Raw genomic sequence first — 27273 nt, forward strand, 5'->3', positions numbered from 1 at the left:
ATTTAAAGAGCAAAATTGTGCAGTAAGTGCTGTGTGTGTTTTGTATAAGTCTGCCCTTAATCGGAAGAAATGCAGAGAAGGTGGGAGTGGGGAAGTTTCTGTTCTGCTTGCCCCATTTTTTACTTAACCTGTTGGCTGGAAAATTTAAACAGTAGCCCTTTGTGGACCAAGAAAAAAATCCCTGGCATGTGGGTTTTATACAAAGTGTTGGTGTGTATGTGAAGAACCCTTTTGTTGAGAAGCTAGGCCACAAGGAGTTTTACATGAATAAATACTATTAACATCCCTTGCAGCTCATGTTAATTTTGAAACTTGAACAGAAATATACATTCTTTGCTCAGAATAATTATGAAAACATTTACTCAACAAAGTGTATGGTGAGTGGCTTCAATAAGACAAAGCTGGAACCATGCACTACAAGGAAACTAGTCTGCAAGGAGGACATTTTCTGGTGACACTAGGGATCCTTGCATGTATCTAGAAAATTAGGCAGGGCACACTGTGATTGACCCTGTTACACCTCCTCTCTTGTCAGTTGTACTTATCGATAGTGGCATGTTGCACATGTCAGACAAAATCCTGTTAGTAAATCTCACTAGAGGAAGTCAACTGAATTGATCGGGATTTGGTGAGTCAACTTCTCTGTAGGTTCCATTGATTCAAATGAACCTACTTTAATTGTGACTTTCTTTAGTATATAGTAAGTCACAAGTAAGAATTGTATCAATGAAATGTACAGAGCAATTGACTTACTAAACCTCAGTTGATTCAATGGACTTAGTATAGTGCAATTTACTATCCTAAGCAATAGAATTTGAGCCATTGGGTTAAATCCAGCTGTTATTCCCAGTGAAAATAGAACTTTTGAATCAACCATACTTTAGTAACTAAATACTTACATTAAGTGCCACTGAGTCAGTGAATTTGCTCTGCTTGGGTCCAAATATTCTGATACACATCAGAATTAAACTCAAGGCAAAATGTTCCTGAGTATCAAGTGTGTGTAGATATGTTGGGCTCTTTTTGAGGTAAAGGTAAAGGTAAAGGTTCCCCTTGACAATTTTTGTCCAGTCGTGTCCGACTCTAGGGGGCGGAGCTCATCCTGTTTCCAAGCCATAGAGCCAGCGTTTGTCCGAAGACAATCTTCCGTGGTCACATGGCCAGTGCAACTTAGACACGGAACACTGTTACCTTCCCACCGAGGTGGTCCCTATTTATCTACTTGCATTTGCATGCTTTCGAACCACTAGGTTGGCAGGAGCTGGGACAAGCGACGGGCGCTCACTCCGTCAAAGTTAGGCAAATTCTGCTGAATATGATTGTACCTAAAATGCCTCATTGATCTCAGTGGGGCCTAGGTTGAAACAGTTTAAACTAAATCCAGCTCAATAAATATCTCTTTGTACAGCGTTTAACTAGGCACATGCCTGTTCATGGTGGGCAACTGGGCAGTTGCTTATCGCAGGCAACGAAGCAGAGCTCCACCCGAGATAGTACTGCACATAGCCATCTGGAGCGTATCATCAGAGAGATGCGCTGGAGGATAACAGCCCTTTGAGTGCTGCTTCAATTCTCCGTCTTGTTTTCTGCAAAGAGGAAGGGGGTAGAGAGCACACAGAAGAGTACCAAGCAAAACATTCAGCTGATTTTTCCTAACTGGAGAATTCTTGTAGGTCACACTGTCTGTTGCCCTGCCACACTGTGAACAACTTTCATCCAGTGGTGGGAAGGGAACATTGTGATGGCCCAAGGGTGAAAAGAAGTATGGGAGCAATTACTGTTTCACAGTACTTATCCTTCATGACTCAGCAAGTTGGTAGATATAATTTCTCATAGAATTCCAGCACACGAGGATGAGTACAGCATAGCTGGTGGTCATGCAGTTGCAGCCATTGTAATGTAGATTTCTTTACAGACTATGTGGGGATGCTGAAACACATGCAGTATTTATATTTAAGTCATGTGGCCTCAGACACTATAGAGAGCTCATTCCTCTTAAGGGGAACCTTTACCTTCTATCACACATATACACACACACACTCCTTATGCTTTCATGAAAGTAAATTGACGTTTGTTCTCTTTTTGTTTTCCCAGTAATATGTCCAGGTGATGCTGGAGAGGAAGCGTCGGGAAACAGAACACTTCTGATTGTTTCTGCTGGCGGTGGAGGTTTTCCAGATTTTGAAAAGTTGTGGGACAAATCAAAAACTGTCCCATTGTACCTGAGTGTCATTCTTCTGCTATTGAATTTTAAGTCTCCATCTTTCTTTGCCAAATTTAACATGTTAGGTAGGCAATGTTAGTCCTGGAGAAATATATTTAATGTGTTTGCAGTCCTGAAATTTTTTTCTATTCAGTGTCTATTGTCTTGGCTTAATATTTTCAGTATTGCACTATTTTCTTTTTAATGTGGGCCAAATAGGCTAATGCTACCTTTCCCTGATCCCTTCGCTGCTCCTGCTAGAATTCTAAGGAACTTCACATTTTTACAAAAAAAAAAAAAAAAGAAATTTCTAGTTCTTATAGATTTACAGAGATAATAGTAAAAACATGGACACAATGACTGAAATCCAGTAGTAAGTAACAACTATAGTAGGTTCATTGGATGAGTAGAATTTACAGAGGTGTAGAGTTACTAACTCCCTACTGACTCAGTGGGCCTTCTGTAGTTATGATTTATGACTGGATTTCAGTTGTTGACAAATAACAGTCATGGCTATTATGTTTTTTCAAGCATTATTCATGTACTGCCTTGCTATATATTATCTTCTCACAACAGCAATATTTTTATAATTTTTATTAGTTATTATATTATTTATTATTTTTAGTAGTTATTTATTAACAGAGGCATTTCTAATCCTTTTTTCTTCAAAAAAAATAGACATTTACAATGAAATGACACACTTTCAGAATAGAATTACTGTTTGTTTATGTGAATGGGAACAAGTAGGCAAATTGTAACGAGGAGGTGTTCTTAACAGGGAAACTTACTGCAGTGCTTCTGTGCATAAAATATTTCCAAGGAGATTCTTTATGGTCCCTGTGATTTGCCCACCTCCATACTAATTATCTTTTCTTTTTAAGCAGAACCTGTCCTCAGAACTTGAGGATTTGTTTCAAGATGTGCATATTTGTGTTTTTGGACTATAGCTCCCAGAGTTCCCCAGAAGGGAATTCTGGGAGTTGTAGTCCAGCAATGTATACCTGTCCACTTCTCACCTCAAAATTTGAAAAAGCGCTTTTCTGAAATGCACTTTACAATTTCCCAGCCATTATGTCTAATGACTATTCTGTCTGGGAGATTCTGGGAATTATAGTACAGAAAGTGACTTTACTGAGCTCTGAAACAAAATTTTCACGTCTCCACGTTCTGGAATCTTTCTCAGTACAAATGTCTGTTGTAGATGCAGTCATAAAAGGATCAAGATAGCATAATTTCCTATCCTCGGACTTTTACTATCCTGTGAGATCTCTCTGTTTTATTCCTGGTTGGATATGATGAAGAACAGGAATGGGAAATGTGTGTGGCTTTTCAGATGTTGTCCGACTTCATTTCTTACTATCCTTCACTATTGGCTGTGCTGGTTAGGTCTGATGGAACCTTGCATTCCAAGAGCAGCTGGTGAGCCACATGTTCCTCATCCCTGATATGATATCTCAATAGTAGAAAATTATCACCAAAGACAATTTACAAGCAAATAAAACAAAATGGGGAAGGGAGGAGGGAAGAAGGACATACCCACTTCCTTTGAGCTGGTGCCAGGCAATGCGTGGTTCTCACAGACCAGAGAGCAACTTTTTTACTGCTTGCTAGTCACTCTAAATGTTCCTAGGTTCACTACTTTTCTTTTTCCCTTTCCCCATTACAGGTACCGTTTCAGTCGTTTATCTAATTATTCTTGTCACTGTGAAAGCTGCACGTTTGGGATGCCATTTAGAATTTGACTGGTCTGAAACAAGTGAATATTTTGTGCCAGGTAACTTCCCCTCCCACCCCCCAAAAAAGTTCCCTCTTTGATAATTTAATAGGATATTTACTCTGTATTCCTAAACTCCTTGGGATATGGCCCTTTGGCCAAGAGCTACAGGATGGATTGGAAATCCTCATTGGCGGTTGGAAACAGAGTTCCAGTTTCAAAATGGGAGATCTAGAATGTCATATTCTATTCCCTCCACCCACACTGATCTTTCAATTTGTTTGCGGATGTCAGTATCAGAAAGGGAAATGTGTGGGCATTGCAAGGGAAGCCCTCTTCCACACACCCTGACATGAAAAGGAAGCTTTGCTCCTGTTCCTCTGTTCATACACTACTTTTCCTCTCCTGCAGCTTCTGAGTTCTGTCAGAGAGTTGCTAGAAAGAGTAAATAAGCAAGGCATTCAAGTGAGTTGAGTAACATACGGGTTCCATGCTGAGGAAGTTATTTAGTAAGAAGCTTTTTAGACATGAGACTTCCAGAGTCAGCACTGGGTAATAGCTGGATTCCCAGGCAAAAAAAGCTGGATTGGGTGGATTGACTGGCGTCCAGCTTCCCTACCACCTGGAAATTACATCGTCACTATTCAAGTCCTCTTGAGGCCATTAATGTCTTTGCTTTTCTTCCTCTGAAAGACTTACGAGGAGGCATCAGGGATGGCTCCTTTGACCTTCACTTAGGGGTGTTGTTGGGCAGCCAAGAAAAGCTCAGCAGATTTTATTTTCCTCTTGTAGTGTTTGATTAGATTATTCTTCTTTACTTCCTCTGGAGACGGAGAAAACATTATGCCAGTTGCTATTCTTTAAATTATCCGTTGCTTGGAATAGGTAGCTGAGGGAATTAGAAACAACATGCGAATCATTAATTTTTAATTATTCCTTGCTTTAATATGAAACCAGGGGAATCCGAAACATGCCCCAGTGAATTTCATGATTTCTTCCAAGTGGCATTCATGTTTTACAAGTCTCTAGGTCATGATATATCCCTAACTATAAACCAAAGAACTGTAAGGGGTTGGTTCTAGTGCAACTTTTTCCCACAGAGAAGAATACATGTGGGAAATATTCTGTAATGACAAGTCACTGTTGATGAGCTGTTTCAGAATTGTCTTCCATATGCAAATCTTTAACATTGAGTTCCTCTAAGAGAGCACAATGGTACAGTATTCTAAAACATCACAGGAATTTGGGCCACTCAGAGCACCTAACCTAACCAATTTTGTGGAATTAATCTGGTGGATCTGACCATGTAGGCAAGGAAAGTATTTCTCTTTCTCCCCTCATATTTAGGGTGAGCTCCATCCGAAGCTCAAAATAGCTGCTGGACTGGCACAGCTGCTGCCTTACTCTCCTAATTTGAATTTATTTATTTTCCTGCTCTTCATCTTTAGAGCTCAGGATAAGAAACACGGTTTCTGTCATATTGGCCTCCCAATTCTCATAATTTTCCTAATGGCCACAGAAGTAGCTGCTGTTGAAGAGGTGGAACCCCGCTCTTCTTCCATTACCTTTTCGGTAAACTTGATGTAATTCAAAGAATATTGAACACTTCTTCCTATGGAGGGGTGCATGGGTGTTTCAGAATATTGAGAAGAGAATTTTTTAAACAGAAGCCAATCCATGGGAACAGTTTGGTCTGTGGCAGGATAGTCCTTTCAAAGGCGCAGCTGGTTCGCACAGTTTATTTTCATACATAACTAGTCTTTCCTTTGTGATTTAACCTAGTGAAGAGACGATGCTAAAACGAACAAAGGACATCTTATGTCACTATGTATTATAATCTAAGCTGTATGTTTACAAGCACTGATGAGGGACAGCAGGTGTTTCTTTGAACCCCCAGTTCAAATCTCATCTTGGCTATGAACTGACTGGACAGCCGACAATAGTCCTATTTATTGTTCTGTGAACAGGAATCATCAGTTTGATTATGAAAAGAAGGTAGCTGTGCCCCAGCCCCTTGTTGCTTCTTTGTTCATGCAAGCAAGGACATATCAGCAAGAATGCAGACTTTCCAGGGCTGTTGCCCATGTGTGGAGCTCACATTTGAGAAGAAATTGTCCCTTCTTCAGATTCATGGCTGCTTATGTCAGCAACAGGATAGAGGAGACAGACTGTGTTGATGATTCTGGATCTCAGAGTCACTAGTGAATAGGACTAGCACCTCAGCCTTGCCCATTAAAACAGATAATAAGTTAGGCCAAAACAGACAGACATATAGTCTCTGTAATGATGCCCTATTTAAAACTCGGTGGAAGAAGTTGGTCTACAGTACTAATGGGGCATATGTAGTCCTTCAGTTCTTGTTTGTCTGCAGAGCCAGCTCCTCCTCGTTGATTCTACTGGCTAAAGCTGATGGGTTGTGGTCTAACTAGAGCTGATGGCTGCGCAGTCCCCACCCAGGCTCTACAGCAGAAATTAGGCCAATCCCCCCCACCCTTCTTAATGATCTCTAGTTACTTTAGACTACAACTTCCACAAGCTACCAGCTATTGCCCAAGTTAATGGGGGATTCTAGGGATTCTAGTCCAGTCCATCCAGAGAGTACCAGGTGGGTATGACTAGATTGACTTGGCAGCATAGTCCTTTGCTGAAGGACTCAAGATTCTGCTGGGCTGCATTTTCTTTGCAGTGGCAGATCAAATAATGAGAAACAGAATATTGTAAACATGGGCCAATTTTATTTGCCCTGTGTAGTCACTGTGCTGGAGCTTTAACATCTACATAGATGGCAGAGCCTCTTATGGTTCTATTATTCTTCAGTGGTGCTTTTTTTATGGGTGGTTGATGAAGTTCACAAACTAAGATCATTTTGATTAGCAGAAGAAAAACTGCTGTTTGTTGTAATTAAAAGCACGTGGAACTCTGAGTGATTTGTTAGAAGTCCCCACCAAATTTCAGGATTTGTGGTCTGGAAAACATTTTCTTTTGCTCTCCTAACCACTATAGTAGTGTAAATAACAGTGCCAAAGAGTTTTCTTCTTCAATGGCTGATTTTGTGGTAAACATTTCCCATCTGAATGATGACACAGAGCATGATTTTACCTTTGGCATAGCAGCAGTGGAAGGAAAAACATTTGTTTTACCGTTTTCCTTTGAGCATGGTGTGGGACGTACACTTTTAGTCCCACTTGGTAAAGATCTGCAGCCAGAGGATGACTTGGGGCCAGAATAGATACAGTATGGTTATAGTCTTGGGCAAACTACTCGCTCACCTCCATAGTCTCCCAGTGTGCCAAGTTGCATCCGGGTGGGTCAGTCTATGCAACAGGTATATCTATGTGCCACAGGATATACATGGAATGTTTGCGTAGGTACATGAATTACCCTTGACTGCATGCCCATAGCATTGATTTTCAACTCTCCTTTAGCTTAATCTAACACACAACATGGAGCGGTTCCGTGTCAGACCTCCAGATGGCCTTCGTCAGGAAACACTGCTCAGGCTTTTACTGTTTACTGGCACACTTAATCTGTGAATGTTTATAGTCTGCATTGTTATCCAAACAGAGCAGGAGAAGAGGGGGAGGGGGAGAATTAGACAGCTTTGATGAATTGTTTGTGAATTGGAACAGATGTCAAGCCTGTTTTGGCATCTGGTTGAATCCAGATTGCAAGTTTAAACAGACCAGATCCACAAACACTGAAAGTTCAGCTCTAGGATATTACATTGAATGGGTTGGCAAAACCCTTTAAGAGTCACCTCAGAATGAAAAAGGCAGTCACATCATGTTGTCCCCCATTTTGTGAAAATAAGATATATTACATTATCAGCATGGCCATTGTAGATACCAGTAAAAGGAAAACAACAAATGTGTTAGGTCAGCCATTGGGATAAAAACTTCGAACCATGTAAATAATTACTGTACATGCTATGAATTTGATCTCAACTCACAGAGACACTTTTTAGGATTTTCTGAACAATTCCCTTCTGGGAGTACTCTAGGACTGTGCAGCTTGCACATGGCTACGCAGGCTGGCTGTTCTGAAAGGCATAGTGGGGAATTGAACTCCCAACCTGTCTTCACAACCAAGTGCTAAACGCACTGAACTTCTTAGCAATCTCTTCCAATCTTTCTTTAGTGCTGTATGCATTTTAGGCTTATTCTGACACCACATTCTCTCCCTACAAAATACATCACAAAATTAGTTTTGTTGATCATCCTGGTTGAGTTTTGTTGTTGTTGTTGTTGTTGTTGTTAACACTGGGATTGGGACAAAATTATTCCTGTTCTTTTTTGGTGAACTCTGATGCCCAAAAAATAGAAATGACGTGCATTGTTTGTCAGTTGGTGGCCTTAATTTGGGAGTGGCTGACATTGGTTTTCTAGTGGGTTCAGGAAATATAAGACATGTGCGTATAACTTAAACTTAAGCTAAGGCCTACTACTAATCCTCCATGTACAGTAATTTCCATGTGTGCAAAATATGTTCCAGAACCCACTCAGTGCAAAATGTTTGATCTATGCAAAAGTTTGTTAAAATGAAAGCAGGGAAGAAATATGCCACAGTACTAAAGAGGAGGAGTGCTCAATCTTGTGAGAGCATTGGGTTTCAAATCAGGCTTTGGGACATTTTTGAAGGAGGTAGATGAATACTCCCTTGCTTGACTAGTACCTCAAGAAAATATGTGGTCTGACATTTATATATGCATTATTAAAAAATAAAAATTTAACTCAAAAGGTATATAAAATGTATTGAGTACGGGAAGAAAAAAGTAGCTATATTAATTTCTAAGCTGAAAGTGGAGGTTGTACGGGGACAGAAATGCAAAGACAGAAGGGATTGAAATGTTCTGCAATTGCAAAATTAAATGAATTTGTTGCATTCTTAAAACCCTTTAAAATGCATTAACCCTCCTCCCGCCCCCCAAAAAAACTGAATATTTTTAGCAAACCTCTTTGTACTTGCACTAAGATTTAGTCAACTGAGTGGATTTCACTTCTGTAGAATACATTTATAAAATTACATTGTAAGGTCAATAAAGTTGTTGCATTTTTCCCTATGGATTAATTTGCCATTGTCTTTTTACTATACAAACACTGTTTGATACCAACCCAAAGAACTCTTGATGTATCCAAAGTCTGCGTCACACAGTTACAGTAGAACACTGTTGGTGGATTCCCAATTTCCCAACATACAATGGCAGTTTTCTAAGAATGTCCTTCCTTATGATAAAAGTCCTACTTCTAAGAAAGTGTACAGTCCCTGTATAATGTTGCTTTACTCCTCCATCTGGAGAGACTCTTACACTTGGATGGTGAACACATGATTTGGAATAAAGTTTAACTGATGAGTGAGAATTAATCCAAAGTAAAATGTGTTCAAGATTAGTGTTTTATCTTTCTCTCTCAGTTTCTAAAAGTTAGGGTCCCCACACTTAAGCTGGTAAAGTTTTGTAGAAAATACTGCAGAAGTCCTATAAAACAGACTGTAATTGTTAGGTTATAAATCTACTTTGGATAATTCTTAGTTAGGATAGAGCAGTTAAATGAAAATGGGCAAAATGAGACATGTTTTTCCACCATCAGTTTGTTGGTAATCAAGAAAAAGAGAGAAAACATCTAAGGATAATTATAAGTACAGTTTCCTGGAAACAGACACGTATTGCATTGTGTAAGATGAACCATCTCCTTATAGTAATAGGCACCGGGGCAGTGTTTCATTGTATTTAAGTGAAGATGGGTACAGAGCCCAAACTAGAACATCACCAGTGGCAAATTGCAAGAGATTGCAGACTTCCTTTGTTGATTTTGAGGTACACTTTGCAAGTCATGTGCACCTTGAAATGCCTTTATTTAGTTGTCATTTGTCGCTTACGATGACACAATCCCTGTTGTGGGTGCAAAGTTGTGCAGCAAGATTTGAGCCATTGCCTCTTATTTGTAGAATTACTTCTTTGCTATTTTAGGTATTATTTATTATTTATTTATTTACAAGATTTTTAAGCCGTGCCATTGCCAGTGGTCTCTGAGCGGTGATGACCTCTTTTCCTTTCACCTTCCTCCCTCTGTATTCTGTTCAGTTAAATTAAGTGATTGAAGATTCTCTTCTATGAGCCCCAAATATCCCCCTTCATAAAGGTTGCCCCAAAATCAGGTGTAGAAGTAAGTAAGAATGAGATATCATTAATATGGCAATTTTGATCATTTTAATCTTACTTTCTTTTCCCCAGAATTCAGGATTCTGTTTCCTCAGCTTACAGGAGTGTTGACCTTGGCTTTTTTCATTCATAATTGTGTCATTACACTGCTGAAGAATAACAAGAACCAAGAAAAAAATGTAAGTAACAGTCTGAGAAATGTTTATCTGCAGATAAAGAGCCAATCTAGTCTGAGCTGTTTTGTGAAACCAGCAGAGACACTCACAGAAACAGAAGGATTCATATTTTTATTTATTTCCCTGAGAGTCTGCTGGGCTCCATATTCCAGCAGGCTGCATTTTGTGTGTGTGCATCCTGTAAGTCAGTGCTCTTAAACCTTCCTCTCCAGATGTTCTTAACATTCAGTTACCATCAGCTCCAGCTAGCCTAGCCAGTGTTGAGATTATCTGAATAATAGTGTCTGCATTTAGAAGACCACAGGTTCTTTGGCTTTATGGAATGGCCAGCAGGCACAGGGTACATAGGGTGCAACTGTGCCTTGTTGAGGTCAGATGCATGAAGGATCTGAGTACATGTCATTGGAAAAGCTGCAAGATGGAACCTGTCTTGAAAAAAAATAGAGACAAAAGTCCTATTGCCAGTATAACACAAGATGGGGTAACATTTGACAGCAAATTTCTGCTTGCTATAAAGTCAGTGTAGACTATCTGCTGTGTACCAAATCACACAACTCGACAAACAACAAATAATGTCTACCTACTTAAATTGCAGTAGTACACTGTCAAAAGTTGTGTCAAATGAGTTATGCTAGAAATAGGATTTTGGCCAGAAATATGCTCTATGCCATAACATTTATGGAATTCAAATATAATTAGTGAGATTCCTATTTTCAACACATCTCCTTTTAAACTGACAGAGTTGTGCAACAAGAGTAATCATCATAATCTTAGAAGTGCAGAGCTGGAGGGGATCCTATGGATCGTGGAGTCCAGTCTTTCTCAAGGAGACACAGTGACGAATTGAACTCCATAGAACTGGCTCCACAGTCAGATGCCTAACCCACTGAGCTCTCAGGCCCATAAACACAAAATATACGATGAAAATAACTAAGTTAAAAAGACTAGTTAAAAATGTCACTTTGCAAGAAACCACTATAGTACTTGAGAACTATTTTCATTTGTATACATTCTGTTTGCATATTATTTTAATGCCCATGTTAAATATGTAATGTCCAGTTAGTGGGCTAGCATCTTGCATAGTCATTGTTCTCATTCTGAAATTGTTATATTAAAATGTGAGAAAGATAGAAAAGTTGGACATCCAAAGAATTGTTGTTGTTTTAATTGACAAATTGAGTTTCATTATAGTTGACTTTTCTATACCTTTACCATGTTTTGCTAGTAACATCTCTAAACATACCTCTACAACATTGGTTTCAGAATTATATGCACATATTGGGGAGTTGAATCTGGTGTTTTAACAAGAACATAGAAGGTGAATTATCTAATTTAGGTAAAACAATAATTACTTAAGATTACTGAAAAACAGTAGTCATTTAAGTTTGTTGACTAAGATGGGTAAAATAGTCATAGAGCACTGGGAAAAATTGCCAAACAGTGAATGGGATACGCTTCCCTTTTTTCTCATTTCATTTGAGAAATGCAATTCAATTTTCTATTGAATATATTCAATAAAATTGATGTTTTCACTTGAATATATTATTTGTCTACTATATTGACATTAACTCTGATAACTTCACTGAGATTTTTTAGAAGCGTTAGGAATTTGTCATTTGTGATAGGGGTTTGGTGTTTGTCTTGTTCCAGCTGTGTCACAGTTTCAGTAAAACTGTTAGATCTAGTTTCTTTAGTATGATGTAGCAATAATTTTATCTCTAACCTTCTTTCATTTCCCAATACATATGGGAATTTGTATATATTAGGAATCTGCAAAGTGCATTCCAGGGCCAACATGGTGCTCCCCGGTATCTCTTTAATTTTGACCAAAAGCAGTCTTGAACCTTACAACTCCCAGAATCCCCAGCATCTGTTGCCAATGATAAAAGTATATTTGGCATGTCAGCATTTCACCCCTCTGGTCTATAAGATGTGGTAACAATTTTACAGTGGTTCGCCCCCCCCCACACACACACACACCCCTGTTCTGAAAGAAGACATTCCCTTGAGACCTAAGACAGGTCCCTAGAGGCACAATTCCTCCCTGCCTCCTTAAAAAGCCATTTTGTTAGGTGCTTCTGCCAACTACAATCTGTAGTCAATCTAAAAATTATCTGTCATTAGAGATTCCCTTAAGTATGGTATGGTAGCATACAGTCAGAAGTCTTTATTATATTAGTAGCTGTTTGGAAGAACTAGGTCCTTAGTAAGATACACCTGTTTTCCCTATAACTGAATTATACCATGTACCTAAGACAGATGGAAATGTGATCGTATTATACATTATAGCCAAAGCCCCATGGTAGCACATGAAGAGCTTATTCAGCTGACAGAGTCACAAAACAATCTTTCTTCTTCTGTTTGTTCAGTGTGTGCCGAAAAAGACTAGTCAATGTATATGATAACTAAAAAGCTTACCCTGTTAGCATGCTTCCAGTTCAATAAATTGTACCGTGATTCTCACACTTGTAGTATAAAGTTGCACTCTTCCAAAATTTGACATACATGTAAGTGGAGTTTTATAACAAAGAAGGATTTTGCTCTGTGCCAATTTTGATGACATCATAATTCCCTTTGAGGTCCAGAACTGGAAAAAGGATTGAACAGAGCAACAAAAATCATCAGGGGTATGGAATGCATTCCATACGCAAAGACACTAAAGCCTACTATGGTTCTTGAGCTTAGCAAACAAGTAACCCAGAAGGGATATGATAGAAGCACATAAAATCATGAGTAATTTAGAGTGAGTATATAGAGAATACAAGATTACTGCTTTGTTTCATCATAGACTTAAAAACTATCTGTAATGAGAGTAACTCACTGCATCCTTAAACAAAGGAGAACTATATTTAACACACTAGCAATAGCTTAAGGAATTTGACTTTAAAAGATAGCTAATATTGGGGTAGTTTATATAAAGTACATATTGTTAGGTACTTGTACAGAGATAACCAGTCTGTTTTAATTAGAATAGTGAATTAGATTATTCTTGTGGTAACATAAAATTGATTTTATGTTAAGAACTTTTATTTGTCTGCAAGAATAGAAAAAACTCAGTGCAACAATATTCCATTATGTTATCAGTGCTTATGTTGTCTTGCAAAAGGTAGAATTTACACATTCATGTTTTTCTATGTGCCCGACCACTCAGATAGGTTGCTGTTGTTTTGATATTATAAATTAAGAAAATGACACCATTAGTGGGAGTGACTTGACCAAAATTCACTGTAAACCCCTGGTGGAAATAGAGTCTGAACCCAGGTTTTCCAGCTCAAAGCCCAATCCTGCATTCATTGACATTTGCTTCATCTTCCAAAACCATCTTTCAAACAAAGCTGTTCCAATTGGCTATAGATAAGTCAATTTCATATAATGGTCAGAGTGCTGGTGTAATCCCCCTCAGCCATGAATGAAGCTCCCAAGTGACTTTTAGTCAGTCTTTATCACTCTGCCTAACTTCTCTCAGAGGGTTATTATGAGGATAAAATGAGAAGAAGAATCATGTACACCATGAGATTCTTGGAGGAAAATTGGTACATAAAAAGCAAGCAAGGTTGGGAAATGCAGTTTCAAATCCCTACTACACCATGAAGTTCGCTGGGTAACATGGGGCCAAGCTCTTTCTTACTCTTGATCACGCATTCACACATGTATACACACTGGCCTAGTCACAGGAATATTGTAGGAACTAATCTGGGAAGAGGAAGTCTATGTGAACTTCCTTGCCTTAGATAGGCAGGCAGACAACAGACAAACAGATAGATTTACTTGTGTTTGGCTTGTGAAACAATTATCCTGACTATCTACACATGAGGAAAACCTGTGGCGCATACCATTTTCTTTAGTTATAGTAAATGTCATGAAGCAACAGTCCCCACATCTCTAGAAGGTACTTAATGTGTCATCTTTTTTGTTGATCGTTTGTTCCATCCTCCATCTTGCCTCAGGATTATGCCTCTTTTCCCTTAGGAAGCCTGTATGTAGGCCAGGCATTACAAGAGTGTGATTCATAGGTACCATAGGGATATTGTGAGAATCCTGAGTTTAAGGCTGCCTGACTATCTTTCACATCTTAATTCTGCCTCCCAACCCCCGTTTTCTTGATTCCTTCTCCAACTGAGTAATGCTTACACAATGTCTTGGACCACAGCCATCATTTTTATGATGTGCTTATACAGTTCTTTACATGGTGGGCTGGTGATCTGTGTCTGGCGTTGTAGACAGTGACACAATACATTTCAATAACTACAGACAAGGTCTGGTCAGTCAGCAAGTTTGTTTTCTTCTTATAATTAAATAGCTGTCCATAGTGAGTTAACAGGCTTCAGGTGACCAAACAAAGTCCTGGTTTCTACCCTAAAACATCTCTGTCTTCCTCACCTGCATTTCTTCCATTTACCTTGCTATTCCCCAGCTAGAAACAGCCACAAAAGGGAGACCAGTAGTTTGCCAGAGGAAAGGGGAGGAAATAATTTAGGGTGAATAGAGAAGCACATAGGTGATCACATCTCAAAAAACCAATTTGAAAGGCTGGCATACTCCTTTCCTCAATATGAAGTATATTGTAATGTGTTGTATTGCCAAATACCAAAGAAATGCTCCTGAGAAGTTTAGAGGGCACATATTTCTTTGATTCATTTTACGTGTTGCCCTTCTTCCCATAGGGGACCCAAGGTGACTCCCAACAATTAAAATCTTACAATCATAACAAAGTACCATACATCCATAGGCATCCTTCAGTCTCGAGAGACTATGGTGACATGCTCTGAATCAAGGAGTGTCCTCTCCAGAGCATGAAGCCCGGGTAAGGTAATATGGAGGATAGGCTGTTACCCAAGCAGCAGATCCCCCCTCTCCACATTGCTGAAATGGTCCAATGGAAAGGCAAGAGCCAATACAACTGGTTCCAGCAATGTCATAGGAGTTGGCAGAACGACACGAGATGCCTTCGGGACCCCAGCTCCGGATTTTGCCTCTAGGTTAACTCCTGAACCCTTTTCCATGAGTGGATATAGCCACAAGGCAGTGGAGGTTTGAAATTGGAGTTTTCCTTCTCCTAGATGGGCTGCCTTCCATGGCTGACAAGCCCCACCTACTTAGCCTGCTCTTTAATAGTGTGGAAGTATGATCTGACCCTCAAGACTTTCCTGCCTCCCAGGCTTATGCAAATCTAATTTGCTTTCCTATTTATCATATTAAGGCCAGAGATAGAATTTGAGAACTTTGCACGGCGTTAGGCGCGCGGTCCTGGGGCACGCTCTTTTAAAGCAGAAAGTCCCAGCCCCTAGGCCCCACCCCCAGGCCATGTGATGAGGAGACAAAAAGAAACCCCAGAAAGAAAAACTCAGCAAAACATCCATGCAAACATACCATACATATGTATTTAAAAAAAAATTAAACATTAGTCAAGATTTAAAACAATTGTAAAAACATTTTTAAAACATTAAAAAAATCTAAATTTCTAAAATAGAGTGTTCCCTTGACATTTTCTCATCCTAGCCTAAACCATTACTCTTTGGCTGATGATTTTGGAGCTACTTCTAAGTTAGAGACTAACCTAAACTGGGTTTCAGCAGCAGCAACATACAAATAAATGTATGGCAAATAAGTGAAAAAGTGGGTCCCCAAGTGCATACCTGAGGTAAAGGTTGGTCTCAGGTCTGGAACTGTTGAGGACTGTGATCCTAAGGAGAGCCCAGAATAGATCTGGAAGCTTTTAAAGCCTGCCAGATTATACCAGAGCAGTGAGCTAATTTCATAGGCAGAAATATTGTGGTGCCTACAAGGACTGTCTTCGTCTAAGGAATATCTTTTTCTCCACCCAATACAGAATGGGATGTCCTCAGAAGAAAGGGCAAGGACACATGCATTACACACGAACATGCACACACAGAAAAATATTCTTTTAAGTAGCCTGTAATGTTTTCAAAATGTATCTCTACAACTTTGAGAGCTAGAAATAATTTTGTTTTTTTAAACAACAGACCACAAGAAAGTTGAGGTTTGCAATATATGATGCACGTCACCAAATTTTACAGTATTTGACCCCTGGAATTGTAAACAACTAGTCCTGTCCGTAAAGGAATGTTCACATGAATATATAATGCTGCCATATAGTGGATTGGACTACTTGCTAATTCAGTAACCCATAGTGGCTGAATACAATGGACAGCAGTGCGTAGATGTGAAAGCTCCAGTTCCTCTAGCCCAGTCTTCCCCGATGATATCCTATCCATTTAGTAGCCACATAATTAAAATCTAATTTCCTGACATCTTCAAGGTATCAGAATCATTGTCCAATACTGTTAAGGCACGGTGTATCAATTCCCTTCAGAGCTCTAGCCATGCTGATTGTTAGGTTTTAGGAGTTCTGCTCCAAAACAGTAACTTTTTCAGGATCAGGTTTTAGTCCGTTACTGTGGCACAGTACATGAAGCTCCACCATTTAAAATTTGCTCAGGTCTATAAAGAGGAGCTTAATAGACATATGTGAAATATCACCAACAGCTCTTGAAAAAGATTTCACGCGCGTTCCCCAACTCTAAGCAACAGTGGTATTTAAAACACAGTTAAATTAGATCATTTACTAAAAAAAAATGCTTGAATAAGTTTCGTTCTACAGTATTTGCTTTACAGCACATATACAGTGGTGCCTCGCTAGACGATTAGCTCGCAAAATGGTTTATCCGCGAGACGCTGGGTTTTTGCGACCGCTATGGCGCTTCACAAAACGGTTTTCCCTATGGCCGATTTTCGCCAGATGATGTTTCAGTCTGCGCTTTGCAAGATGGGTTTTTTTTGGGATAGTTTTTCGCAAGACAACGATTTTGATAGCTGAGTCCGCGCTTTGCAAAACTTTTTTTTAAAGGGATGGTTTTTCGCAAGACAGCAATTTTGACAGCTGGGTCCATGCTTCGCAAAACGGTTTCTCTATGGGCGATTTTCACAAGACAACAATTTTTCCCCATTGGAACATATTAAATGGACTTCAATGCATTCCAGTGGGTAACCGCATTTCGCAAGACGATGTTTTCACAAGACAGCGATTTTTGCGGAACGAATTAACATTGTTTTGCGAGGCACCACTGTATTTAATAAAGACTTCTGTAGCGAACACCATGTCTTCCTATACGTATATATATAATGATATTGGCCTGCACCAATGGGAACTCTTGGGAGGTGGAGCCAGAGAAACTAGAAGGGAGGAATGAGTCTAGTCAGTGGAGTCAGAGACAGAGAAGAGAGAAGATAGTTTGAGTTTGAGGCAGGGAGACTGTTTAAGGAGTGATTAGTCAGAGTGTGACCTGTACTAATTAAGATAGGAGAGGTTAAAGTAAAATACGGAAGTTTTGTGTAACTTTAAGAATGTGCTTAAGAACTATTCTTAAAAAAACTTGTAATCAATAAACCTGTTTCTATTTAAAAGTTCAGTACTGAATGGACCTCAGTCTTTCCTAGGAAATACAGGTTGATAAAGAGATCAACTGGTGGCAGTGTGTTAAAGGGCATGTTGGGATACCTTCGGGAGCTCTGGGTTTGGTGAAACAAGCAGGCGCCACAGGGTAAACGTCACAACTTCTCTTTAGAGAAAATTAAAATCAGTAGTCTGATCCAAATTTCAGTGATCCATGGGAGAATGTGATGGTTTAATTATCTTTGAATTAGCACAAATTAACTTGCGTCTTTTCTTCGTGCTTTGCTAAGATTGCACATTAAATTAGACTTTGTATGAATATATGTGGAAAAAAGACAGGAAACAGTTTTTGGACTTTTATCTCCCAGAATACCAGTGGTTATAGCTGGCTGGGGTATTTTGGAAATTGTAGTACAGCAATAACTTTTTTATTATCTGATACAGATAGATGTTCATTAATTTTGTACATGCTGCAACACATTACTATAATACTGTTTCAAAAAACCATATCTATAAGCACTATATCTGCTTAATATTAACAGTAATAATTGCTTAATAAATTACTCTTTGTTGCTTTGTTTAATGATAGGTCAGAGATCTTGCAATTGCTTATTTTCTGGTGGGTATCACATATCTCTATGTTGGAGTGTTAATCTTTGCTGCTTTTCCATCTCCGCCACTGAGCAAAGACTGCATAGAACAGGTACGAAAGATCTTTTGCATACTGAACATCTTTTAATGTGCTCAGAATTTATGCTACTGCATGCCTTGTTCTCTCTTCCGCGTTTTCCTGTCTTGGCTTGAAGCCAGAATTGTGGACAATGTCACCCATAAATAATACTGTTACTTTTCTAGCCAAAGCTGTGTTGGCAGCAATTAGGTACTGATTGTAAGTTGATACTGATCTGAAATATCCATCTAATCTTTGTAACAATTGGACTGAGGAAAAACGTTAGCATGGAAACAACATTCAGTTAGTTTTCTAAACTGTAAACTATTTTGGATGACCATCTGGCTTTAAGGAACAAAGATTTTTGCTCACGGATACAACTTTTTTTGCAAAAAGTATGAGTAACCAAGGAAGTTTGTAAATTAATAGTAGTTCCCCATTTTGTTGAATACTGAACAAGTATTTCACTCATCTGTGCAGTCTTACTGTCTAGGAGCAGATGCTTCTGTTTCATTTGTGGAGGACCCTAGCAGAGGGTCCTGTTGCACTTCTTTCCAACTTGTGGGGTTGTCATAAATAACTGGGTGACAACTTGGTGGACTAGGTAGGCCTTTTGTCTGACACAGCAGAACTCTTATTAGGTTCTTCACTCCATTCAAATTGTGGTTACACCAGGAAATCTCTAATGATTCATAGCTTATTGTTTCATCCAAACTAGGAAATTTGTGTATACTGTAGATTCTTGATTTCTATACCAATGCAAAATAATCTTATCCATAAAACTGAAAAATATAAAAAGAGAGTATTAAGAAAAATTTATTTATTTATTTATTTATTTGAATTTATACCCCACCCATTTAGTCAACTGAAAAAGATCATAGGAGGACATTTCAGCAGATGATCATTGCATATCATTCTGATTTGTGGCCACCGGATCCCTCTTCTGATTCAAGAATGAGACCTGACATGTTCTGCCACCAGAGAAAGAAAAAAGAACCACAGTCTCCTATTTTGTTGGCACAGGATTAGTAAAATATAACCAGACAAACAAGGATGGATTCAGACAAACACCTTAGGTGGTTAAAAATGTCCAGAATGACTAATTTACTTTGACATGGTAACCATCCTGTGAAACAGACTATATAATTTGCCAACTTCCAGGTCCATTTCTTTTCTGTTACTGGGTTTCAGTTCTCATGATATTTCTACCCCTGGCTATACTGGCTATGGATGAGGGGGATTTATTATTACGTATTTGTCCTGCCTCCTCTCCAGGGAGTTCGAGATAGCTTGAAGCACAGCTCTCCTTTTCCCCATTTTATCATTGCAAAAACCTCGTGAATTCACTCAGCGCAAAAGAGAATGTCTGGCTTAATCTTAGTTCAGTGAGTTTTGGGGCATAGTGACAACTTGAACATAGACCAACACTCATCACTATACCACACTAGATGTTATATTGCAGTCTGGCAGCATAGGAAGGGCACATATTTCTCCTCTTGTGGACTAAGATGTATCTCTTCTTACTCCCATCATGGCTTTCTGAACTCACTAGGTTTCATCTGATTTTAGAAGCTAGTCAGGTTGGTACTTGGATGGGAGACTTTCAAATAATTTCAAGGTTCTCCATGTCAGATTAGAAATGAATCATACTTAAAACCCTCGAGAGCCTGTGTCAGTCAAAGTTAATTGTATTGGACAAGATGAATCAGGGTTCTAACTTAGTATGAAACAACTTCCTAAGTTTCTTGGCTGTGATAGTCAAACTTCTGGTCATCATGCCAAACAAATGACCTCATAATGCTCTTCATTAACGTAGCTACTATCCCTCCATCCACTGACCCTGTTTTGGGCTCCGAATTTGTTCTAGATTTACTGTTTCTTATCTATAGGTCTTCTAATAAGTGTAAGTAAGACAACATAATGTAAGAATCTGCCTTGGGTAGTAATAGCCTTGCTTATAAAATGGGTCTCTATTCATTTTTAAATTCAAGGTCACAAAGTACTATGGATAAAGGGGGTGTATATGAGTTCTGCTTTACATTAGCTGTGTAATGTAATTGTCAGCAATATTGAAGACAGAGTATTAAATGGATGAGACAGTTTAAAGGTTTTCTGAAACCTGTATATGTGATGGTGATTTTTGTTAATTTAAAAATACATGTTCTAAGAGATCTGTTTTTGCTGTTGTCTCATTAGTCTTTTCCTTTGTTAGAACTTTCTAGACAATTTCCCCAGCAGTGACATCATGTCATTTCTTGCAAGAATATTCCTGCTGTTCCAGATGGTGACTGTGTATCCACTGCTTGGCTATTTTGCACGAGTTCAGCTTTTAGGGCATGTATTTGGAAATGTTTACCCAAGGTAATGACGCCTCTCTCTGCATGCCTTAGCCCTTCTGTTTCCCCCTTAGAACAGATTCTCATTGTTCTCTCCCTTTTGTCAAGGCGAATGTTTGCTGGTGAACAATGGTGGCTCCCCATTTGAAATCATTCTGTGTAGCAAAGTTGCACAGTGCTTTGGGATAATCTCAGGGAAGCAATCTAGTATTTGTTGATCATAACCACGGATGCCTCAAAATATTCTTTGTTGGCTTTTTAAGAGTGTTGGATGATTAGGAAGTAAGTGGGAGCTTAGCCTTTCTAGTTAAATAAAGATGTATTGGTCTCTGGATCAGAAACTTTAGCCTCTAAACGCTGCTGCTTCTAAAGCAGTTTGCAGGTTCCTTATAAGTGATAGGCCAGTAAAGTCCTTTCATGTCCCATTTTGGTGCTCCTCTTCTTCTGCACTGCTCTTCTGCTGCACTACATGTGTATTCAATGAATACCCAAACAAGAGCACAGTTCTATTTGCATTGAACAGATTACAGAGCACCAGCTGAACTATGAAAGGGCTATAAGGTATGGAATGATCCCACTACTTACTGTGGTTGTTACATATTATTCTCTTGTCTTGGAAACTAATTTCTCAACACCTCAAAGGTGAAACTTCATCTTCCTGTGGATCAACCTTCGTGTAAAATGTTTGAGTCGGTTATGTGTACCTAGTAAAGAGGGTCTTCATGGGTAGCCATCAATTGTATGTCCAGACTGTTTTTCTTTAGAGCCATTTGCCCATTCCCAAATTAGAGAAGCAACAGAGAAAGCCATAGAGTGCCATGATGGTGATTTTGAGAGCAGTGATTTTTAATCTGCTTGCTATGCGATAAAACTTTTCAACTAGCCAAGAAATTAAGATAAAATTGTAGTGATGTTTGTAGATAGAAAGAGCTGGTTATTAACATTTACCGTATTCTTTGCTCTATAAGACGCATATGACGATAAGATGCACCTAATTAAAAAAAAAAATTTAAATTAAAACTCTGTCCCAGCCAGCTCATCATCCGGAAGCGCTCCCTGCTCCGGAAGGGGAGGAGAAGGGCGGCGTGGTGGCAATGGCGTCGGTGGGAAGCCAGTATTCACTCCATAAGACGCACACACTTTCTCCCCACTTTTTTTGGGTGAGGGAAGTGCGTCTTATGGAGCGAAAATATGGTACATTAATAGCCATCCTTTCTTTGATGATGCTACTGTGATATTCTTTCAGCAGGCTTTTCATTTAAGTGCTCTTCAGAGTACCTGCATTATTTCAGCAAATTTGCCACATCACATACCTTCAGATGCATGCTTTGGCTAATAAAACCCCAACCAAACAAGTGTATATAGACTTAAAATCTCCATTTGCTACAACTTACTGATGGCTATTGCTAGCAAGAATGTATCAGTAATAACTGAAGCATGTACCTATATCTCTTAGGGGTCTTGCTGAGACTGCACTACAACCCACTAGAGATGGGGGGAAAACCACTGGTTTGACAGTTTGTGCCAGTTCGTTGGACAGCCAAAGAGGTGTTCAGCACTTCCTAGCTCCACCTCCTTTGGCAGGTGCTCACTCAGAGGCAGAGCCTGGAGGAGGCGGGTTGAGGAAGCCAGGGTGTTGCCTCTGAGTGGGCACCCACTGGAGAAATTAGGGCGGGGAAGTTTGTTCATTCAATGAACTGGCACAAACCCCCGAACTGGCAGTATGTACCCATGTCTATAATCCATTAACCATAAGAGAAGAGGAATAGCCTAGGCTTGTAGAGTTGTATTAGTAGACAAGCACTTCACTAGTAGTAGATTTTGCTTTTTGACTTGGAGAATGATTTTGCCAGACTTGATCCATCAGGCCCACTTTGAAATTGTGCAGAAGCATTTGAATACAGTTATGCACTCTTCTTCAGACTTCATTGGCTTGCTTTAATGTTTTATCACCCACTGGACTAAGCAGTAAATTTTCCTATCTTAATCTTTAAACTCAAGCATGCTTTTTACAGGACATTCTGCACTGAATCTCATGATCTTTGAAATCCAAAGTGAACATTTTCTTTCAAGACTCAAAACTTACAGATGTGGAAACTGCCATTTTTATAGTTCCTGGCAGCAAGATTCTAGGAAAGATATATAAAAAACAGATTGTTAGAATATTGGAATAATAATGCAGACTTACTGCCACTACCTGGCAGTAAGTTTACTACTCATTTTAGTTACATTTAAGGGAAAGTGAAGCAACTTATTTTTGCAATTTGCTGCTCAGCAACATACTCCTGACAGTTTATTTTGTTTAGAAACGTATTGTTTCTGGGCTGTTTTCCAACACGAGGATCTGCCAATTGTCCAGAGATTTCAGCTAAATTCGGTGCCAAATGTAAGAATCTACTTCCAGATGGTGATGGGATTATGAGAGTGTATTACGCTCATGGTCTCGCATCTATACAGGTTTCATAAGATCTTCAGCCCCAGTTCTAGAACAATGAGTATGTAGCCTAACTTCTCCTTTTCGGCAGTGTAATCTTCAGTCCTTCAAGTACCGTATTCTGGATTACACCTCCCACATTCATTTCCTATGGGCCATGTTGGACAGAGCTAATTGGAGTTATAGGCTGAAATGTCTGAAGAATTATCACTTCCCTACCCTGTCCTGTCCTGATATGCTAAGACCTGCTAAGGCTTTTTTTAAGACTATAGTCTGCAAAATTTTCTGTCACTCCTCTGCTATCATAGTAGACATCATACAGTTGGAAGGGATCCCAAGGGCCATGAAATCCAGGTCTCTGAGCAGGAAATCCATAGCTAGAACATCACTGACAGATGGCTATTCAAGTGCTGCTTAAAAACTTCTACCAAAAGAGAGTCCATCACCAATCAAGGGGCATTTTATTACCTTATTAGGCAACCATAGTTTGTTGCTTTGGGTAATTGTGTCAGTTTTCATCAATTAGATGGCCAGCCTGCTTTTAGTGGTTCTCTTCCTGTGATCACAGCTAGAACACTATGGGAGGTATCTTCAACAATTGCCACATAGCAGAGGCTGTCACTTTTCCTACTCTAGACTCCTGGAAATGTTATACCTCATCGGTCCTCTGAGTAGACCTATGCATATGCATTGGTTTTGTAGCATTGTTGCTTGGTTCACTATACCATTCAAAAGCTATAACCCTTCTGTGAGTTTTTTTTTGGGGGGGGGGGGGGCGTTCATTGTGATTTTCCAGTACACTACTGTCCTGAATCCTCTATTCTTTTATAATTAAACGTATTACTCAACAAGTGCAGAAGTCCATTTTTAAACATCCAGTTACATGTTTAACCTGTGTCTTTTTTTAAAAAATTGTTGAGTAGTATCTTAATTGTTTTGCAGCCCATTGTGTCTCCTTTCCTAGGCCATAATTTAAAAGGAAGTTAAACATGGACTTCAAAGTAAAATGGTTGGGTGTTCTGGTCCCTCCCCCCCCCCCCCCGTTCAGTTCAGTAAGACTGAGCAGATATCTGCATTTTTAAGAAGAAAGGGTTAGTGATCTTGATGTCTTATATGCTGCCATGTTCCAGAACGTCGAATGAACAAGTTGAAAAGAAAGATGCTTTTCTTTTGTCTTGTTTAAAGAACTTAATACATACATACAGAAAACAACTTAAACTATTCAATTATATATCAGTGCCCCGCCTCTACCTGGACCATTTGAAGATATATTACTTCAAATTTTCAATCATGGTGGCCCGGTCCCTTTCCCAAATTGATTCTTTTGAAGGTGCACACCACTTCCTTTTAATTAATACAAAATTAGTGAACACTTTCCAAATATCTCTAAAAATATTCTTATTTGACAAACCCATTTAACCTTAATATCACAAGTTAACTTACAATTAATTGCTGTGTTCCAGACTTCTTTATACCAATCAGTTAATTGAAATTCATGCTTTAATTTCCAGTTCCTTGCTATAATTAATCTTCTTGTTAATAAATTTGTTATTAATTCCTTTACTGTCCAAATCCTTTGTTCCTTATCAAATATTGATAACACTGCTATTCTGGGACTTAACTCTTCAATATTTAATTGATTTATTTGAAAACTAACCTCTGAAATTTCAATACATTCTTAAATTCCCACCACATATGGAGATAGGTACCTACATGTTGATCATATCTCGAAATTTGCTGTCTATACAATTCAATGTTACCTGTGTTAAATACCATATTTAAACTAATTTATAGTAGTTTCCTTTTATTCTTACTGACATGCAGTTTATTATTTTTTATCCCAAATATTTTTCCACATGTTGGTACTTATTTCACTTCCCAGACCCATTTCCCATGACACCTTAAGAGCATCCATCATGTTGATGTTCCACTTCTGGTAACATCTTATAAATTTTACTTGTTGTCCCTTTTGTTAATTTATCATCTTGTTTTTCCATTAATACCATGTCTTCAAATTTTGTAAAGTCTCCACATTTTTCTTTCTGTTATCCACTCTAATCTTATTTCAGTTGAATCCTATTAAGACAAGATACTTTCCCCCCTTCTCCTCCTAACTATTTGTTTTCTGTCAATCATCTTCTTCAACCTTTTAATCTGTTAACCTGATTCTTTTAAAGTGGTGCCTCTCATAACGGGCACCCCTTTTAACAATGAATCCACATAGCGACGATGTTTTTGCGATCGCTTTTGCAATCGCATAATGATGTTTCCTATGGGAGAAAATCGCTTTGCAATGATCGGTAAGCTGTTTCGCTTACTGATTTTCGCATAGCGATATTTTTTCCCCAGCTGATCGGCGGTTCCAAAACGGCCGCCGGGTAAAACAGGGACGGATTCCTCGCTTACCGGGCACCTAAAATGGCCACTGTATGGAGGATTTTTGCTTAAAAGGTAAGTTTTAAGCCCATGGGAACGCATTGAAGGGGTTTCAATGCATTCCTATGGGCTTTTTAATTTCGCATAGCGACGAATCCGTATAGCAATGATTTTTGCTGCACGGATTATCGTCGCTATGTGGTGCACCACTGTATATGTTTTCCCCAAGCTCTCATTTAGATTTTTTGGAAAATTTTTAAATTCTACTACTAGATTAAATGTCGAAGAAATAAACACTTTCCTAAACTTACTCCAAATTTCCAATACATTTTTAAGAAATGGATTTTCTACCTTTCATATACATAAAGTTTATGTTTTGCTTAAAAACAATATTTTCAAAATCACCTAACACTTCTTAAAATTCTAACTTTGCCCATATTAACTTGTTGGGTTATGTGCTATTTTTGTTTGAGTTGTTTCTGATCTTTATCAAACTCTCAGTATCTAAGCTTTTCTTTATATGGCTTCTTTCTTTTCTTTAAATACCAAAACATACTGTTTTGAGGCATATGTCCTCCTCGATTACCCTAAAGTTTCAAAACTGGTATTTAAACAAGGCTGTTTGCAACGGGATGTGCATTACAGCGTAATGCTTTATGCTCATTTGAAGATTCTTCCTTTGGTATTTATTAATCTGCTTACACAACTCAGATCATTTCCTGGATCCAAAACACAGCTTTTCATGTAGGGGTTGTGTTCTAGCTTATGTAATTCTTTGGTCTGATAACTTTTGCGTGGCAAAAGAACCCAAAATCTGGAATTCAATATACATTGTTTTCAGAAGATTTGCCAAATTATACATGCTGCATTAGAGAATTAGCTGTGAGTCCATACATTAAAGAGAACTTTTTAGGATCTCACTCTCAGAGGATTCAGTAGATGTCAGACTTGATGCGAATAAAATTAATTACCTTTTTAGTGGATGAGTCATAGAAATGGAAATATTTTCACTCACTTACTGAAGCTTATAAAAAGGGTTGTTCTTGCAGCAGTAGACATTGGATGTTTTTTCTCTCTCCTTCTTGTCTTGCAGTGTTTTACATGTGCTCATTTTTAACATAGCCGTGGTAGGAGCTGGCATTGCAATGGCCAGATTTTATCCAAATATAGGAGGAATCATAAGGTACTGTTCAATTTGAATTACTTTTTGCACACTGGAAGTTTCTTACTGAAGACAGAGACATAATCTGTCATATAAAATACATTGTTTTAACCTTGTAAAAGTTGAAGCCAAACATGATATTTGTTCAGTGAAAGCTTAGGAAATAAATACTGTCTGTTTATATCAGGGGTCTCCAAAATACAGCCCGCAGGCCACATCCAGCCCACCTTGCCGTTTTATCCGGCCTGTTCCCTTCAACCCATGCATGCACTGGGGGATGGCCGTGCATGCGGGCAAGAGTCCGTGCATGCAGGGGGGGGGGACAGGCGGCCACGTATACGCCCTCTTGCACATTCCTGTTCCTTCCACCCTCAAAAATGTTGAAAATATCCAGTGTGGCCCTTACAGTCAAAAGTTTGGAGACCCCTGGTCTATATGAACAAAAGAACTATGTATGTCTACAAGAGCAATAGAATAAATATGTCTGTCTATATGAGGAATAGAATAAATAATAATAAGGCCATAGAGTGGATTTTACCATTGCAGTCTGTTGCATTAATTTCCTATTTGCTGGGGTGGGAGTGATAATCCAAAAACATGACATCACCACCCTGGCTGATGTTCAAAATGC

At 38.8% G+C, this 27273-nt stretch overlaps 1 protein-coding gene across 2 annotated transcripts in view; it reads left to right on the forward strand.

The window, feature by feature from the left end:
* SLC38A9 (solute carrier family 38 member 9) overlaps positions 1-27273 on the forward strand; it is a 60836-nt gene that overhangs the window by 26597 nt on the left and 6966 nt on the right. For both annotated transcript variants that reach the window (XM_072992755.2, XM_072992757.2), the window contains 6 exons: positions 2095-2289; positions 3870-3977; positions 10147-10253; positions 18254-18367; positions 20547-20695; positions 26574-26663. In XM_072992755.2, the coding sequence (XP_072848856.2) occupies positions 2095-2289; positions 3870-3977; positions 10147-10253; positions 18254-18367; positions 20547-20695; positions 26574-26663 (763 nt within the window). The remainder of the gene's footprint in view (positions 1-2094; positions 2290-3869; positions 3978-10146; positions 10254-18253; positions 18368-20546; positions 20696-26573; positions 26664-27273) is intronic.

Source organism: Pogona vitticeps, chromosome 2 (assembly GCF_051106095.1).
Source record: "Pogona vitticeps strain Pit_001003342236 chromosome 2, PviZW2.1, whole genome shotgun sequence".
Lineage (NCBI taxonomy): Eukaryota > Metazoa > Chordata > Lepidosauria > Squamata > Agamidae > Pogona > Pogona vitticeps.